General features: G+C 49.3%; 1 protein-coding gene across 1 annotated transcript; it reads left to right on the forward strand.

Annotated features, from left to right (window-relative positions):
• LOC125941855 (uncharacterized) lies at positions 1-15,336 on the forward strand. Its single transcript, XM_049659717.1, has 2 exons — positions 1-306; positions 15,099-15,336. Exons 1-2 carry the CDS (start codon positions 68-70, stop codon positions 15,205-15,207), a joined length of 348 nt encoding a protein of 115 aa, XP_049515674.1. The 5' UTR covers positions 1-67; the 3' UTR covers positions 15,208-15,336.
• The last annotated feature ends 902 nt before the right edge of the window (positions 15,337-16,238 follow it).

Consider the following 16,238-nt stretch of genomic DNA (forward strand, 5'->3'; position numbering starts at 1 on the left):
AAACGTCACGGTCCAGTTTCCTGGCGCTGATCGCATCACTTTCTGGTGCCGAAGAGAGGACGAGGCTATGCCAGCTCCAGGACACGCCTGGTGCTCTATCCTTCTGGTGCGACGTGGTCTGGGCCTCACTGTCCATCGTCGTCGCCTTCCGTGCAGCGTGCTGCCACGGACGACTCGAGCCGACAGTGAAGACGTAGGACCACAGGCGCAGGCGGTGTTCTGCGACTCGGACGTTTCCGTGGCCTTCCCGACGCTCCAGGCGCCCTTTCTCGATCCTCAGAAGGCGCGGAGGAAGCGCCAGCATTGGTGAGCGCAACTACCACGTATCGCGGTAATAATACACACCCCGCTCGTAAATAGGTTTGAAAGAGGGGCCATAAAGAGGGATGCTAAGATGCGTCAGAAAATTACGTTTCCGGAATTCAAAATTGCTCACTCTTACTGCTAGGGGGGGGGGGGGGGGAGGCTTTATTACATGCAAAGGAAAATGCTTTGCAAAGGAAAATCGTTGTCAACCTTCAACTTTCTGGTGAGCCACATTGTCACGGCAACTTGCCGAGCAAGATATCTCGCTATCTGTTTACGGAAAGGACTTGTACCTGCAGAAGTTCTGGGACTGTTTGGTTTTGCTTGGCCCTCTCCGGGACATGCAAAACGTGTGTGTCGCTTACTACGTGCTGTACTTTGGAGGCAGATTCGGCTTCTTCAGGATTACCTACGCGTTCTGTGCTACGTTAGTGACCCTCCCTGGAAGGCAGAAGGGAAGTTACGGTCCTTAAGGACCTCTACTGCTCGTATGGTCGAAATTTGGTGGACAGCCTACCTGAGCTGCTGAGCATCGTACTGTGCCAGCTGAACAAGAAAGAGGACAAGAAAAGGGTGTGTCTCAGGTTTTGCTTCTAGGAGAGGATGTGAAAATCCCGCATAACGTTGAATGCCTGCTCAAGAAAGGGCCGAAGTATAGCCTTGAACCCGTTGTTCCGCCTCATGAGTTGTTGGCGTTTAACAGGCGTATAGCTAATAGAGCGCCTCAGGATCAATCTACCCGGTGCCTCCTTGAGGGGGCTGATGCGTTATCCAGAACTGTACGAAAGAACAACCATCGCCAGTACCGGGAACCGACAGATCTCATTGTGAAGCATTTTAGGACAATGACCTCCGTCTGCTCCAAGCCGATAAGGAGGGGGTGTTTGTGGTGTTAAAGGATGCTTCTTTGCTGAGAAGACTAGGAAGGCCATTTCTAAGAATTTCATTCCAGTTAAAAGCAGTGCCGTCCGTGTAAAGACAAAGGCAGCTAATTTGTGTCAAAACCTTCAGCTTCTCAAATTGGCCAGGGATATTAGATCTTCTAAGGGCAATTCACTCAGTGTTTTCTTTACGGCAAAAACGCACAAGCCAGAAGTACCATTTCGCACAATCATAAGTCAGGAGGGATCTTGGCAGCACTTGGTTAGCCAATTCTTGCTTAAGAAACTAAATGTACATTCAGTGAATGATCCCTTCGATACCAAAAGTTCGGATGATGTTGTGCGAATTTGCAGGGGGGAACTTTTTTATTTCATGTTCTCTGTTGATGTTGAGGATTTATTCTATTCTATTCATCAAGGGCATTTATATGTGGCTGTTCGAGACTGCATTGATGCCAGCGGGGCATCAAAATTCTGCTGGCTTGTCGGTAGATAATTTTATCAGTTGACTTGAATTTTATCTTTGGTCAACTTTTGTGGCCTTTGAGAATAGTTTTTATTTGCAGCGTCAAGGAATTTGCATTGGGTCTTGCGTAGCACGTGTCTTGTGCAACATTTCTTTAGCTAACGTGGATCGTTGTTTCTCAAGAATCTTAGAGAAAAGTAACGTTATCAAAGTTTTATTGCGATAGCAATTATATGGACACTCCAAAGCAGATTTCTGCCGTCGGCGTCGCCGTCGCTGTCGCCGTCGCCGTCGCCGTGAGGTTCCGTATGACGTCAATGGAGATGAAATAGTCGCCGCGCGCCGCCGAACGCCGTATGTGCGAGTGAAAGGGCGCGAGGGACGCGCGCTTTCACGGGGAGTGAACGAACGGCAGAGAACAAACGCGCGTTCTGTGCCGTGCTCCCTTAAGGGCTGCAGAAGTAGGCGTCTCTTTCCTCCTTTACAATCACCATATATGTAGAGCAAACGCGCCTTCTTCTGACGCACGAAAGGCCGTAGGGGGGAGGGAGAGGGAAGGGAGGCGACATGTAGCTGCGGCACCAGGTGCCTATTTATATCAGAGGCTCCGGCAACAGTCATCAACACCCGCCGGGGTAGCTCAGTCAGCTAAGGCGTTGCGCTGCTGAGCTCGAGATCGCGGGATCGAATCCCGGCCGCGGCGGCCGCATTTCGATGGAGGCGAAATGCAAAAACGCCCGTGGTGCTTGCGTTGTAGTGCACGTTAAAGAACCCCAGGTGGTCGAAATTATTCCGGAGCCCTCCACTACGGCGTGCCTCATAATCAGAACTGGTTTTGGGCACGTAAAACCCCAGAAAGAAGAACAGTCATCAACGCCGCACGCATTTTGAGCGAACGCGGGCAAACGCCGACGGCGTCGACAACAGTTCTGCGTGTTGCCGGTGCTGCTGCATGTCCAAATTTATACAGCTGATAAAGCTACTATCATTACTCCGTATAGCTGTCTACAAATTTGCTATCGCAATTGATGTTTCGCCTTTCAGGTGAAACTGCGACAATTTTTTAGGTATGTTGACGACTTTTTAATACTTTAAAGAAACCACCTGTTTTTACCTTAGACAAGTCTGTTGATGCTATTCTTGACGCCTTTCAGCAGTATGGGAAGGGACTGGCCTTCACACATGAAATCCCTTCTAATGATTCGCTGCAGTTTTTAGATCTACCGCTTCGGTTTTTAAATGATCATGTTTGTTGGTCTTATAATCCCCGAGCGCAAAAGGCATTATTGCCATAGGATTCTGCGCAGTCTAAGCTCGTCAAGCGGGGAATTGTGAAACTTTGTCTGGGTTCCGCGCTCAGGAAATCGTGCCCACATGCTATGCAGTATAGTTTTAATGTCCAGGTTCGGCGTGTGTTGGATGCCGGTTACCCTTGCACGGTAGTTACGGCAGTTGCAGAGGTTCTTCTGCGAGAGTCGAAAGCAGCCCGCGCTGGTGCAAAAACTGGGCTGCAGTGCTGGAGCCGTCCTGAAGTGTTGCCCTACATACATCGCATCTCTCATAATTTGAAGAAGGTTGCGAGTAGGCACGCTGTGCCAATTGTTTTTTTCAGCCCCGCGTAAGCTCGCTGGGCTCTGCCCGAGGATTTGTGCGATTAACAAGAAGAATCCTGGAGGATGCGGCAAAAAGCACGAGCCGCCCTACGTAAAATGCGCGGTTGGCGTTGTGTACGAAATTCCGCTATCATGTGGAACGACGTACGTAGGGCAAACTGGGCGGTGTGTCAACGTTCGTGCAAGGGAACATGAGCTGTCGATTCCAAATAATGAGAATGCGCATTTGCCTGCGCACGTCCGGCATTGCATGTGTGTACCAAATTTCCGAGGCATCAAAATTTTGGGCAAAAGCCGTGATACTACTGCCCGTGCAGGGGCGTAGCCAGGGGGGGGGGGGGGGTTGGGGGGGTTCAAACCCCCCCCCGAAATTTTTTCCGCACCCCCCCCTCCCCCCACTTACCCACCTTTTGTTCCCGTCGCTTCGCGCTGACATAATTCATGAAACCGGTGCTACTATCACAATTTCATTCCTGGGCACTTCCGTTTGGGTTGGTAATTTACAGCGAATCATGTCTGCATATGGAAAAAAACTGTCACGGTGTTTGTCAAGGCTTTAACATTCTGTGAAGTTTTGGGCGAGAATGTGGCGGCCACATTCTGAAGCAACAAATGCGCAACAAATGAAGCAACAAATGCGGCAGCCGCATTTTAGATGATGGCGAAAACGCTCGAGGCCCGTTTACTTAGATTTAGGTGCACGTTAAAGACCCCAGGTGGTTGAAATCTCCGGTATACATTTCCGCCGCTTCCCTTCAGGTGCCGGTTAGGCCGCGCTCGCGCAGGATCTAGTCTGCGCGAGAAACGTCTCTTGTTTGCGATTGCGCCCCCACGGAAGGCTGGTAATTACTGTTGTGTTGTTGAATCCCAAACCAGCAATTACGGAAGGCTGGTAGTTGCTGTTTTGTTGTTGAATCCCAAACCAGCAATTACGGAAGGCTGGTAGTTGCTGTTTTGTTGTGGAATCCCAAACCAGTAATGTACACACGAAGGGGTTGATGACAGCAGTGAAATTCCACCGACTCGCAACAGAATGCACGAAACAGACAGCCGACAAGCATGAATTACTGCTGTGCGCAGTACAACGTAAGTAAACTCTTGTTGCAGGCGCTGACGGTTCTCGTCGGAGTTCACGCGTCCTGAGAAATTGATTATGTGCACTATGCACTGAACAAGACCGGAGTTCATTCCTGCATCACTAGTACACCAATCAGTCGAGATACTGTGAGGTACAAGGCCGCTTCCTGTTTGCACCGGCGTAAGTGAAGCAGAAATGAGTTGCACCTTAAAATGCGTACACATGCCATATCTATGCTGTGCGGTGAAATGTTCTGTACAATTCTGAATCTGTTGACGTAAAGGCAAATGACGGCTGCACGCTCGCACACAGCGGAAGACACAGCGGCCCATGCACTTGCCGCAGGAAATGCAACCCTCTCATATGAGGGAGCAGGGCGACGAAAGCTTCGGAAAAAAAAATGCCTTACGTGTTTTTGCGCGTATTTAAGTTTTCTAGCGCAAAGACGCAGCGAACAAGCTATTTCTATGGGAGTAGGTATAGCCCGATGAGGACATCTCCATCTACGCTTAACGGAAATTAACAATTAATGATGTCTTCTCCGATCGCACGGGTCGTTTCAATAATGCGTTTTCGAAGACTGGTCCATTGAGTGGCGCGATGAGAGGCCGTTGCTCCAAACGCCCACTGTACCTGTCGTACATACTGTATTTACTGAGCTTACTTTACTTTTACTTAATTTCTTCACAAGCACACGCACATGCGAGGGGGGGGGGGGTGGTCCCATGTCTTTGATATACATGTATAGAGTCTGCTTAAACTACCGATATTGATTATCGATCACGTGACTTAGAGGAAAGCAGAAGCTTCCCCCCCCCCCCGGTCGGGCCGGCGAATCCCCCCCCCCCCGAAAAAATTTCTGGCTACGCCCCTGTGCCCGTGAACTGTTGGAAGCCTTTCATATTTCGTCAAAAGGAGATGGCTGTATAAGTGATACTTCAATTTCTTTAAAAGAAACTGAGATGATGTTCTTGCGCGGCACGTTGTAAGTGTGTCATGTGATCACCGCTACTGTACCTACGTCATTCAGAGCATATATTGACAACGCAGGAAAAAATAAAGTCAGTTGAAAGTTTGCGCTCGTCCCCGTCTACATCTGTGTCCGTGTTTTTTTGTTTTTGCGCATAACCATTTCCTTTGCAAGTATGAACCAACTCGCCCAGCAGAAAGTTTTACTGAGGCTTGATTAAGCCAGGAAATTACGTAACATATGAAAGACGATGGCGACACCTCGTTGGCGACGCTTCCCGTGATGTCACGGAGTTTGACGGATATCAGTGTCATACCGTTCTGGCAGGAAAGTAGTGGGCGTACAAACAGGCAATACAGGCAAGCTAGATCTGTGCATTATATAGAAACAAGCCCAAACGCTGTAAAATGTTCATAGTGTAAGAAGTTTGGTAACATAATCTGCTGGGTTCAAAACGGCCGAAATGTTAGAGTTGATATTCATGACGTCACACTGACGTACTAATGCGGAAGTTTAGGCGCAATTTGTTAGCGGAGCGCAGGAGCACACAGCGAAAAGTAAAGCAACAAGAACAGAGCGCGCAGCGAACCATGAGCTGGCAGACAAGTTTTGCCGAAGTCTGTCACAAGGCGAAGTCATTTGGTCAGTCACGTCGTCTTCTGTGCAGTGCTACACGCAGGCGCGGATCCAAGTCTTTCTCCAGGAGGGGGGAAGGGGGTCTGGCCAAGGTAAATATGCCTGGTAGCGAAGCTTCCATAGAAGCCCATACGTGCAAAACATGGCGGTTCATCGGCGGTTCATGGGGCTTAGCGCCATCTGCGTGAGGAGGGAACAGTTCCGGCGGAAGAAAAAAATAATTTGACGTCATATCCGTTAAAAACAGAAGTCGCATCATTTTGTTGTCAAAGGTGAGAAATTTGTTTTCGGAGGCCTGCCATTGTAGCTGCATATTCAAATGCCCCGCCATTCGACTTGATGGGCGTTTCGAGTTTTCAGCGCGGAAAGCGATGCAGGAAAAGATCAGCCGTACGGGTGTCGAAATCGCATCGCTGCACAGAAGATACTTTCCTTGGAGGCCGACGAACGCTTTGAGCGTAGAGTCCTATCGTCGGACGCCAAGCCCGTCGGCCAGCGCTGTCCCACGAAAAGAACTAAAGTAAACAATTATCTGGCGGTCGCAACTCACTACTTTTGACTGAACAGGTTAAGAAACAATGAAACTGTTCGCGTCACCAAATTCAGACAAACGTCGACAATCAAAGCAACACGAGGCTGGGGGCGTATTGTAACAGTGAACTTTACGAGCGCGCCTTTCTGCCCGCTTCAAGAGTTACATTGCATTGCAAGTGATAGCGGGGTCAACGCCCGCCGCTATCGGTAGGCGCTCTTACGGTGGGCGCCGAAAAAAGGTATTTATTGATAATGATCATGTAAAATAGAGTTGTTCTTTTCTCGCCATGCGTATATAAAATTTATTAGACATTTTATTTTCGTTGAATGAATTTAATTGTGCCTCGCTTTAATTTAAAACGCTTTTTTTCTTTCTCAATGTTTGTTCCCTCCAAACACAGTCGCGCTTCAATCGCTGCTCCCATAACCACCCTTGCTGATGTCGGTGACAATTCGTTCTGAACCGCTTTTCGCCCGAAGCTTCGAGACCTATGTGGATCGACCTTGGCAAAACAGTGTGCGCCTGATAATGCGGTGTACTGACGTCATTGTTGCCGCCATGTTCAGGTACAAGAGTGGTGAGAGCTCCCTCCGTTACATGACATGAAAACTATCTCAAATCTGGCACGCGTGTTAATGGCAGGTGCAATAGAATGGTTGCTCAGCCAGCGTGGCAACCATGGATTTGCCATACTGTATGGATGCAGCATGACAATGAGTGCCTGGATTTGGTATTCGCCCAAAGTGGGAATGCGTATTTGCCCCAAGTGGGAATGTCCGGTTTGATGACTCCCTCCTTAAAATTTGTGTGCGTGGTGCCAGGATTACACATGCCTTTCTCGGAGTAATAAATCGAAGCCATGCTTATCTGCCTGTCGGAGTTTGTCCGAGTTGGACTGGCGCCCGGGAACTTATTGGGAGGCCCGGAATTGCTGTAAGGTTTAATGCAAGGTTCTATAACATTGATGTCGCAAGCAGTTTCGTGGGACAGCGCTGGCCGACGGCTTGGCGTGCGACGAAAGGACTCTACGCTCAAAGCGTTCGACGGCCTCCAAGGAAAGTATCTTCTGATGCTTTTCGACGATGCGATTTCGACACCCGTACGGCTGATCTTTTCTTGCATCGCTTTCCGCGCTGGAAACTCGAAACGCCCATCAAGTCGAATGGCGGGGCCATTTGAATATACAGCTACAATGGCAGGCCTAGAAAACAAATTTCGCACCTTTGAGAACAAAATGACGTCACTTCTGATTTTAACGGATATGACGTCAAATTATTTTTTCTTCCGCCGGAACTGTTCTCTCCTCACAGAGATGGCGCTAAGCCCCATGAACCGCATGAACCCCATGAACCGCGAGTGAAGCCGCACAGGGCGGTCGTGGCCGAGTGGAGCTCAGTGCAGCAGGAGCCACATACCAATGAATACGTTCAATTTTGTTTATATTTATTTGGTTGATAGAAGTGTTAGGGTAGCCGAGCTATCTATATATATTGTTTTTCAGGCTTTTTTAGTTTCTTGGTTTGTTTGGTAGGACGTTAGTAGGTAGCGATAGTTCTTTTTTTTCGGAAGCGGGTTGTGGCGCACGTGTTGCATGGTGAAAGCAGTGTAAAGCGGCAGTTTTAAACCGCGTTAGGGAAGCTAGCGGAGGTAGCCGGATAGCGAGGTTGCCGTACGGCTTACCGCGTGGGGCTTTGTTCAGGTATTTTGGTGGGCTTTCTCGTTAGGTGGTCGGGTGGACAATGGTGCGGCAGGCTAGGAAGGACAGGGGTGATGACGAGCTGGTGCAGTGCGAGGAGTTCAAACGTTGGTGTTTTTTGGACGAGACGCACTTCGCCAGTTTAGCCGACGCTGAGGAGGCTAGCTTCGCGTGCAGGTCGTGTGAAGGATTTAAGGGGGCTGTGCGGCGGATGGAAGAGGAATGGGCAGCCAGTGTGGAAGAGCTCAAAGGGGAGCTGAAGGTGGAGCGAGAGCGGCGAATTCAGCTCGAAACTCGGATCGGCGAGTTGCTTCACAGGGAGGGTGCCGAGGCCGTCCTGGTAAAGCGAATAGCTGGCGAGCTACAAGAAGAACGGGAAAAGCGGGCCGTGCTGGAAGAGCGGGTGGAGGCGCTAATGGCACAGGCGGCGCGTAATCCCGAATCACCTCAGGCGGGCGGCGGGGACAGCGTGGAGACTCAGGCAGAGGCAGCCATGAGAGCAGGGAGGGACGCCTAGGGGCCGTTGAACAGCAAGCGAGAGCCGGCGGCAACACCGCGGTTCCACAACTCTACAGCGAAGTAGTGCGACAGGCTTCGGGTGGGAAGGGACGAACGGCAGGGAGCACATCGTCAGGTGTCAGTGGCGCACGGCGGGTGGAGAACCAGCTAGCGCGAACTGGAGGACGACAATCGCAGGCGGGAGGCAAACGTGTAGAGCGAAGGGTCCCTAGTGGTGGGGGACTCCAACGTAGCTAGGGTTGAGGAGGGCGTCCTAACAACAGTGAAGGGAGACGGGCGGGTGAGGGTGGAGGCCCAGTCAGGGAAGTGCATGGTTGACGCAATGGCAAAAGCTCAGAAGGTGGTATCGGACAACCTCGAGCATAAACATCTGGTCGTTATCCATGCTGGTCTCAACGATGTGCTGAAGGGAGGGAGCCAGAACCTAAACAGACAGTTTAGAGGTTGGTTGCGTAAACTCAGAGAAACCTCTGCGATGTGCATGTGACCATATGCACAATCCCAAAGGTCCGGGGCCAGGCTAGCGGGAGGGAACGGAGTGTGCTTGAGGCTAACCGGGTCGCGTATTTCCAATTGCTAGTAGGTACAGCAGTTTGACCGCTGGCGCCACGCTGCGCCGCTCGCGCGTACCATGTTTCTAGTCGCCGCCGTTGGAACGGAGGAGTTGACGGAGAAAAACGCTGGGCTGGTGGTGACTAGCCTGCTGTTGGGGTCGGTGGTATTATAAACGCATCACTGTTTTGATGATCCAAATATAATCTCACTATCAGGGAGGGAGCAGTCTACCTGAATGGAGCAGTATTTTTTTATTTGGGGTGTTGCTTACGCTGCGCTCCGCTACACCCCAACGACCGCCGCTTCGCGTCGGTGCCCGGCACCACGGCTGCCGCCGTGGCACCGGGGTCCAAGCGACCACGCTGGCAAACAGAGAAAAAAAAGCGCGATATTAAAGAAAAAAATTCTAGCCCGGGCGGGATTCGAACCAGCGTACGCATGATCCCAAAGCGAGCGACGTAGCCACTAGCCATACAGCCACGCTTCCAAGGGTTGCATTCATGCGAACCATATGATTGCGTTCGAGCGCCCTCGGTGAAAGAAACCACCTAGAAACGCGGTACGCGCGAGCGGCGCAGCGTGGCGCCAGCGGTTCAAACGCTTGTACCTACTAGCAATTGGAGTGTTGCAACCGGGTCATTAGGGGTCTGAGCCGACCACTTGGGTACGGCTAAATGGAGGTAAACCGGGAAGTGTACGAATCTGGCTCCCACCCTTTTGCACAGGATGGCATTCCACTACAGTGGTGCCCACGGGCGGGAGGGTAGGTAGTAGGATAGGGCGCCAAGCTACGGCTTTTTTGGGGGGACCCAGAGCCCTAAGACCACCAGCGTAGACGAAGACGGACCCAGAGAGGCCCCCAAGATTCAAGAAACGTAGAATCGGTAGGAGAAGAAATAGACGTAAGCCCCAGGGGCAAGGTCATTCTGACATAGGGTACATTAACATGGCAAGGTGCAGGAAAATAGGCTGAAGTGGGAGGAGATAGACAAGCAACTAAGGCAGGAAAACCTGATGGTGTACGGGTTTGTGGAGACACATCTTAGGGACATGGAGCAACCTCCCTGTAATCCTGACTATGCATGGGAATATTGCAATAGAACAGAGGGCAGCAGAAAAGGGGGTGGAATTGGTGCATTCATCATAAAAGTATGAATTGGCAAAGGGTCAAACAGGAATGCAAGGAGCATTTATGGCTAAAAGGGAAAGTTGCAGGAGAGCAGACACTCCTTGGTTTGTATACCTGTGGACAGGAGCAAATGCCAAAGAGGAAAACAAAAAAATGCTGGAATGCATATCAAGTGACATTAATGAGCTAGGAGAAGGGTGCGAGATTATTATACTAGGAGATATGAACGCACACATAGAAGACATGGACGGGGTACACAGACTCAACAGGCAACATGATGCTGGATATGTGTGAATGCATGAACTTAGTTGTATGCAACAGTACTGAGAAGTGTGAAGGGCACATAACAGGGAGGTAGGGAGCCTGCAGTCGACGATAGACTATGCACTAATGCCACATAGGATGCACGATAGGCTAAATGTAATGAGCATAGATGAATATGGCTCCAGAAGTCTAGGTAGTGATCACAAACGTATTAAGGTTTAGAAGGGAAATGAAAGTAGGTAGGAGGGAAGATGAACAACCAGGTGGGATATCTTACTCTGAAAAGCAGCTTGAAATAGCAACCCAGCAAATTGTGGAAGTAATTTCAGAGGATACAAAACAGAATGGACATATGCAAATTTAAACAGGGCTATTTGAGCTAGAGCTTACTAAGGTACGAGTCAGGACAAAAGGGAACAGAAGACGTAAACCCAAGAGCTGGTGGGATGAGGAGGTTAGGAAGGCCATAGAGAAGCGTCAGGAAGCACCCAGGGAACACAGATATTCAAAGCAGAGGGGTGAACCAGAAGCTGATGTAGGCAGAAAATGGAATAACTTTTTAAACTATAGAAGGGAAGCATCCATTTGATCATTGAGAAGATCAGAAGAAAGGGGAGCAAATGGTTGTCAGAAGTAAACAAAAAAGATAGAAAAGCAGCGAAGAAATTTTGGAAACATCTCAACTCCTTGAGTAATAAGACTAGCCTAGAGCAGAGGTTTATAGTTACAGCTCAAGGTGTTCGACTAGAGGGAGATGAAGGCATGGAACATATAAGAACAATGATGACAGAAAAATTTATAGAACGAAACATAGCATGTGCTCAATCGGGTAAGGATACACTAGTCAGTGCAGTGGCTCCACTGGCACAAAGCGAGTGGGAAAGGGCAGAGAAGAGGGTTCCTAGTAGCACGTCGACACCCTCAAGGGCTGCAGAAGATAGCGCCAACCTTTCCCTTTCCCTCAAGAACCACTTATCATCACGTCGACAGGTCCTGATGGCATCCCAATTATGTTGATAAAGACATTGGGCCCAAATCTAAGAAAGCATTAAGAGAGGCAGTGAGCAAATGATAATGGGACGGTAAAGCCTCCGATGAGTGAGACTGAGACGGATGAGCATGATATATAAGGGAAAGGGGGACAAAGCCGACATAAACAACTACCGTCTCATAACAGTGACGTCAGTGGTTTACAGGGTGGTGATGCAGATTATAAAGACAGACTGCAGGCACGGGTGGAGAGCGAGGAGGTGCTGGGGGAACTACAAAATGGGTTACGGAAACAAAGAAATGTTAGAAGATAATCTGTTCTCATTGACACAGTGTATTGAAATAGCACAAAAGGAACACAGGCCCCTATGGCTTGCATTTTCTGGATATCAAGGGAGCCTATGACAGTGTAATTCAAAAGGATTTGTGGGACATACTGGGCACTCTAGATGTGGAAGATGGAGTAAGAAATCTTTTAAAAGATATCTATAAAAGTAACAAGGTGCTTATAAAATGGGAAAACAAGGTATCTGGGCCTATAGAGATACAGCAGGGGCTTAGGCAGGGGTGCCCTCTGTCACCTCTGTTGTTCATGCTGTATTTACAAGGATTGGAGAAAAAATTAGAGAGGAGCGGACTTGGCTTCAACCTTTCCTATTTCAAGCAAGGAGAATGGATTAACAGTCATTACCAGGACTGATGTACGCGGATGACATTGTACTTATGGCTAACAGCAAGGAAGACTTGCAGAGATTAATGTACATCTGTGGTAAAGAGGGAGATAGCTTAGGTTTGAAGTTTAGTAAAGAAAATCGGCGGTCATGACTTTTAATGCTAATCAGGGCTGCGAGCATAGGATACAGGAGGTTACGCTGGAGGTGGTGGACAAGTACAAATATCTTGGAGTGTGGATAAAGAATGGGGCTGAGTACCTAACGGAACATGAAAAATATGTGACGGCTAAAGGTAGCAGAAATGCAGCTGTGATGAAAAATAGGGCACTGTGGAATTACAATAGGTACGAAGTGGTGAGAGGGATTTGGAAAGGGGTGATGGTCCCTAGTTTGACTTTCGGCAATGCGGTCCTGTGCATGAGATCAGAGGTTCGAGCAAGGTTGGAAGTTAAGCAGCGAGGGGTAGGTAGACTGGCTCTGGGAGCACACGGAAATACACCAAATCAGGGGGTACAGGGTAGAGCACTGCACGGGCCGATTTTTGCGGCCCGGGCCCGGCCCAGGCCCGTTTTTTACATTGGGCGGCCCGCCCGAGCCCGATCAAAACTTTTATGGCAAGACCCGGGCCCGGCCCGGAAATAATCTACGGTACCCGCCCTGCCCGGCCCGCCACCCCTTTACCTTAAGCCCGAGCCCGGCCCGAGCCCGACTCTAACCGGCCCGAACCCGGCCCGAGATCGAAAAATAAAGTTTTCAGAGTTGAGAAGCCCGAGAATAACTCGCAGAAAGCCCGAGCCCGGCCCGGGCCCGCGTCAAAAAAAACCCGAGCCCGGCCCGGGCCTGGGTCAAAAAGCACACGCCGTGCCTGAGCCCGGCCCGAGCCCGTGAAAAAACTCCTCTACCCGGCCCGGCCCGGCCCGTGGTAAGCCGGGCCCGTGCAGTGCTCTAGTACAGGGTGACATGGGATGGCCGTCATTCGAGGGCAGGGAAGCAGCAGCAAGATAGAATTTGAGGAGCGATTGATAGAAATGGCATAAAAGCGGTGGGCAAGGAGAGTTTTCAGTTATTTGTACATGAGGAATGTTGATACAAAATGGAGGAAGCTGACCAGAAAACTGTCAATCAAATATTTGGACTGCAGGAGGGGTGCAAACCAGGAAACAGCGGTTAAGAAAAAGGTTAAGGAAACAGAGTGGGGTCTGTGGAAAACGGGGATGCAGACGAAATCAGCACTGGGAACATACCGAACTTTCAAGCAAGAAATTGCCAAAGAAAATATCTACGATAATTCTAGGGGAAGCTCTTTGTTGTTTGAAGCCAGGACGGGAGTATTGCGGACTAAGATGTACCGAGTCAAGTACCAAGATATAGACACGTTGTGCTGTGCGTGTGGAGAAGAGGAAACGGCTGAACACCTCATACTTTTCTGTAAAGGGCTTAACCCTACAGTGCAAGGCAACGGGGCTGATTTTTTCAAAGCATTGGGGTTTAGGGACAGTGAAGGCAAAATAGACTTTAATCGGGTAGAAATACCAAACAGAGGTTATCTGATTGGTGGATAAAATCAAGGCAGGGGTGAAATTCCACCCACCACAAGTACAAAATATGTTAATAGTCATGGCTAGGTGGCGTATGCCACCGCCCGATTAAAGGGTTCAGCCTCATCCATCCATCCCTCCATCCGCGAACCGCCGATGAACCGCCATGTTTTGAACGTATGGGCTTCTATGGAAGGTTCGCTACCAGGTATACTTACCTTGGTTTTGCTTTTTGACGGCGACTGTCTTTCACCGATTTATCACTGTTATCGCTTTGGTGTTCGACGCAAGACGCGCCTGGCGTGCTTTCATGCTGTCATGTTCTTGCTTACGCCGCTTCTCGACCTGCTAATACCCAAAGATGGCCTCCGCGATGACGTCTATTCAAAGTATCTAATGATGCTCCAGTGGGTGACAATCTAAGAATACAGCGACCGCACTTGGCAGCTGTCAGAAAACTGACAAATTTGTACAAAAAAAAAAACACAAAGAAGGCGGCCAATCACGTTCTCTAGTTTCCATGTAGTCAAGGTATTGGGGACTTTCTTCAATTTCATTTTCGAAACATTGCACAAGGGACGAAAGACACTGGGCAGACGGATGATTGTTTCCGTAAAGCTTTATTTGGGCCTAGTTGGTACATAATTCTGAACCTAAACTTACAGCGCAAACACCTAAGATGCACCACAACAACAACATAACAGCATAACAACCACTTAAAAGACGCCCGGCTCTTACTTTCAAATTTCCAATAAAGTCTAGGATATTACGCACCCAAATAAACGAACTAATTGTGAGGCACGCCGTAGTGGAGGGGACTCCGGAACAATTTTGACCACCTGGGGTTTCATAACATGCACCCAAAGCACGGAACACGAGCCTATACTTCGTCTCCCATCGCAATGCAGCCGCCGCGGCTGAGATCGAACTCGTAACCTCGTGCCACCAGTCTACTGCTGCGGGTAAAATAGTGCCCGACCTAGTAAAGAGAACGTGTATACATGATCCAGCCAATTACACGGGCTCACTTACATGTGACGAAATGTTGGGTGCGAATCTCTCATAATATTTAGGTATCTCGGTAATTATAGGCCTTGAGGCACTGAGCACCAATGTAGATACCGCGGTGCGTACGTGTGTGTACTTCGTGCGGAATTGTTGTCTGCGAGTTGTATGGCGACGACCTGCAGTGTGACAGAAAGCCGTCGTTATTTCCCATGGCATTCACGACAGTCCCGTTCTTCGCAGTCCTGCCCTGTGGTTCGCGCAAATGTCTGCAGTCGTCTCGTTCGTGGTGGCAGCGCTGGTCGGCCTCCAGCACATCCTCAGAGAAGCGACTGCCAGTGGAAGCACGTGATGCTGGCCGATCGCTGTGCTTCGACGGCGACGACGATGACGACGATGGCCGAGGCCGAGACGGCGTCCCAAACGTCGCCAAGTGCCATCGACCGGCGTGGCCTGTAGGGCGCCGCCACTGGCGCTTTGAAGATTTATTTATTTAACGTACATATTACATTATAGAAATTACTCCTTTTTTTTTTCGTCTATACCGCACCGCGGTAAACATGTTTTGCGAATACCGAGTAAAATGTGTTTCGAAACGACCTTGCAAGTTATAATTTACTGGCTGCCGAAGGGGTAGATGTGTTAACACCTTCAAAATTAAAATAGTACCGCCTTGTTTGATTTTTATCATTTGATTACTGGTATGAGGTCTACACAAAATACTTATGTTTCAAGGTGAATTGTAGGTGACGAAGTAAAATGCGAGGATAAACGCGTACAAGATGGCGGTTAACCATTTTGTTGGTGTATCTAATTCGTATGTACTGTATCCACGCACGAGTCGCATACTCCTGAGAAAACTGAAATTTTGGCGGTTTAACGTTTTGACGTAGCACGTGATTGATCGGAGACATTGTAGTGGAAAGCAACGCACACGAGCGCTTTCGCGATACAATTAAAATTAAAAATTTTCCTCAATAGCAAAGATGGAGCAGCAGCATAAAGTGTACTGCACTGAGCAGCTTGACAGAGGCAGCGGCCCGCTTCTTCCTGTTGAAGCCCTCAGAAATACACCACAGCCCCTCAGCCATCTCGGTGGATCCGAATGAAGAAAGTCACCCTATGGGTTTCGCATGAGGGATAAAAGACGCCAGAAGTATACAAGTGTAAGCTAATTGGGGCAGCAGGGTCAAAAACAAGGACAGAACTGAAAAATTGAGCATCTTCCTTCCTTTCCCCTCTTCCCGCCCCTTAGGTTTTATCCTGTATCCTACATCGAAAATATTTGTGCGCTGCTCCAAGTGATTTGTGTGAGATGAAAAACACAAGTGCAGCAAGGTTTGCTTTGTCAAATAAGTTTTTCCTGCCACAAGACACTAAAAA

This window comes from Dermacentor silvarum, unplaced genomic scaffold (assembly GCF_013339745.2).
Source record: "Dermacentor silvarum isolate Dsil-2018 unplaced genomic scaffold, BIME_Dsil_1.4 Seq479, whole genome shotgun sequence".
Taxonomy (NCBI): Eukaryota; Metazoa; Arthropoda; class Arachnida; order Ixodida; family Ixodidae; genus Dermacentor; species Dermacentor silvarum.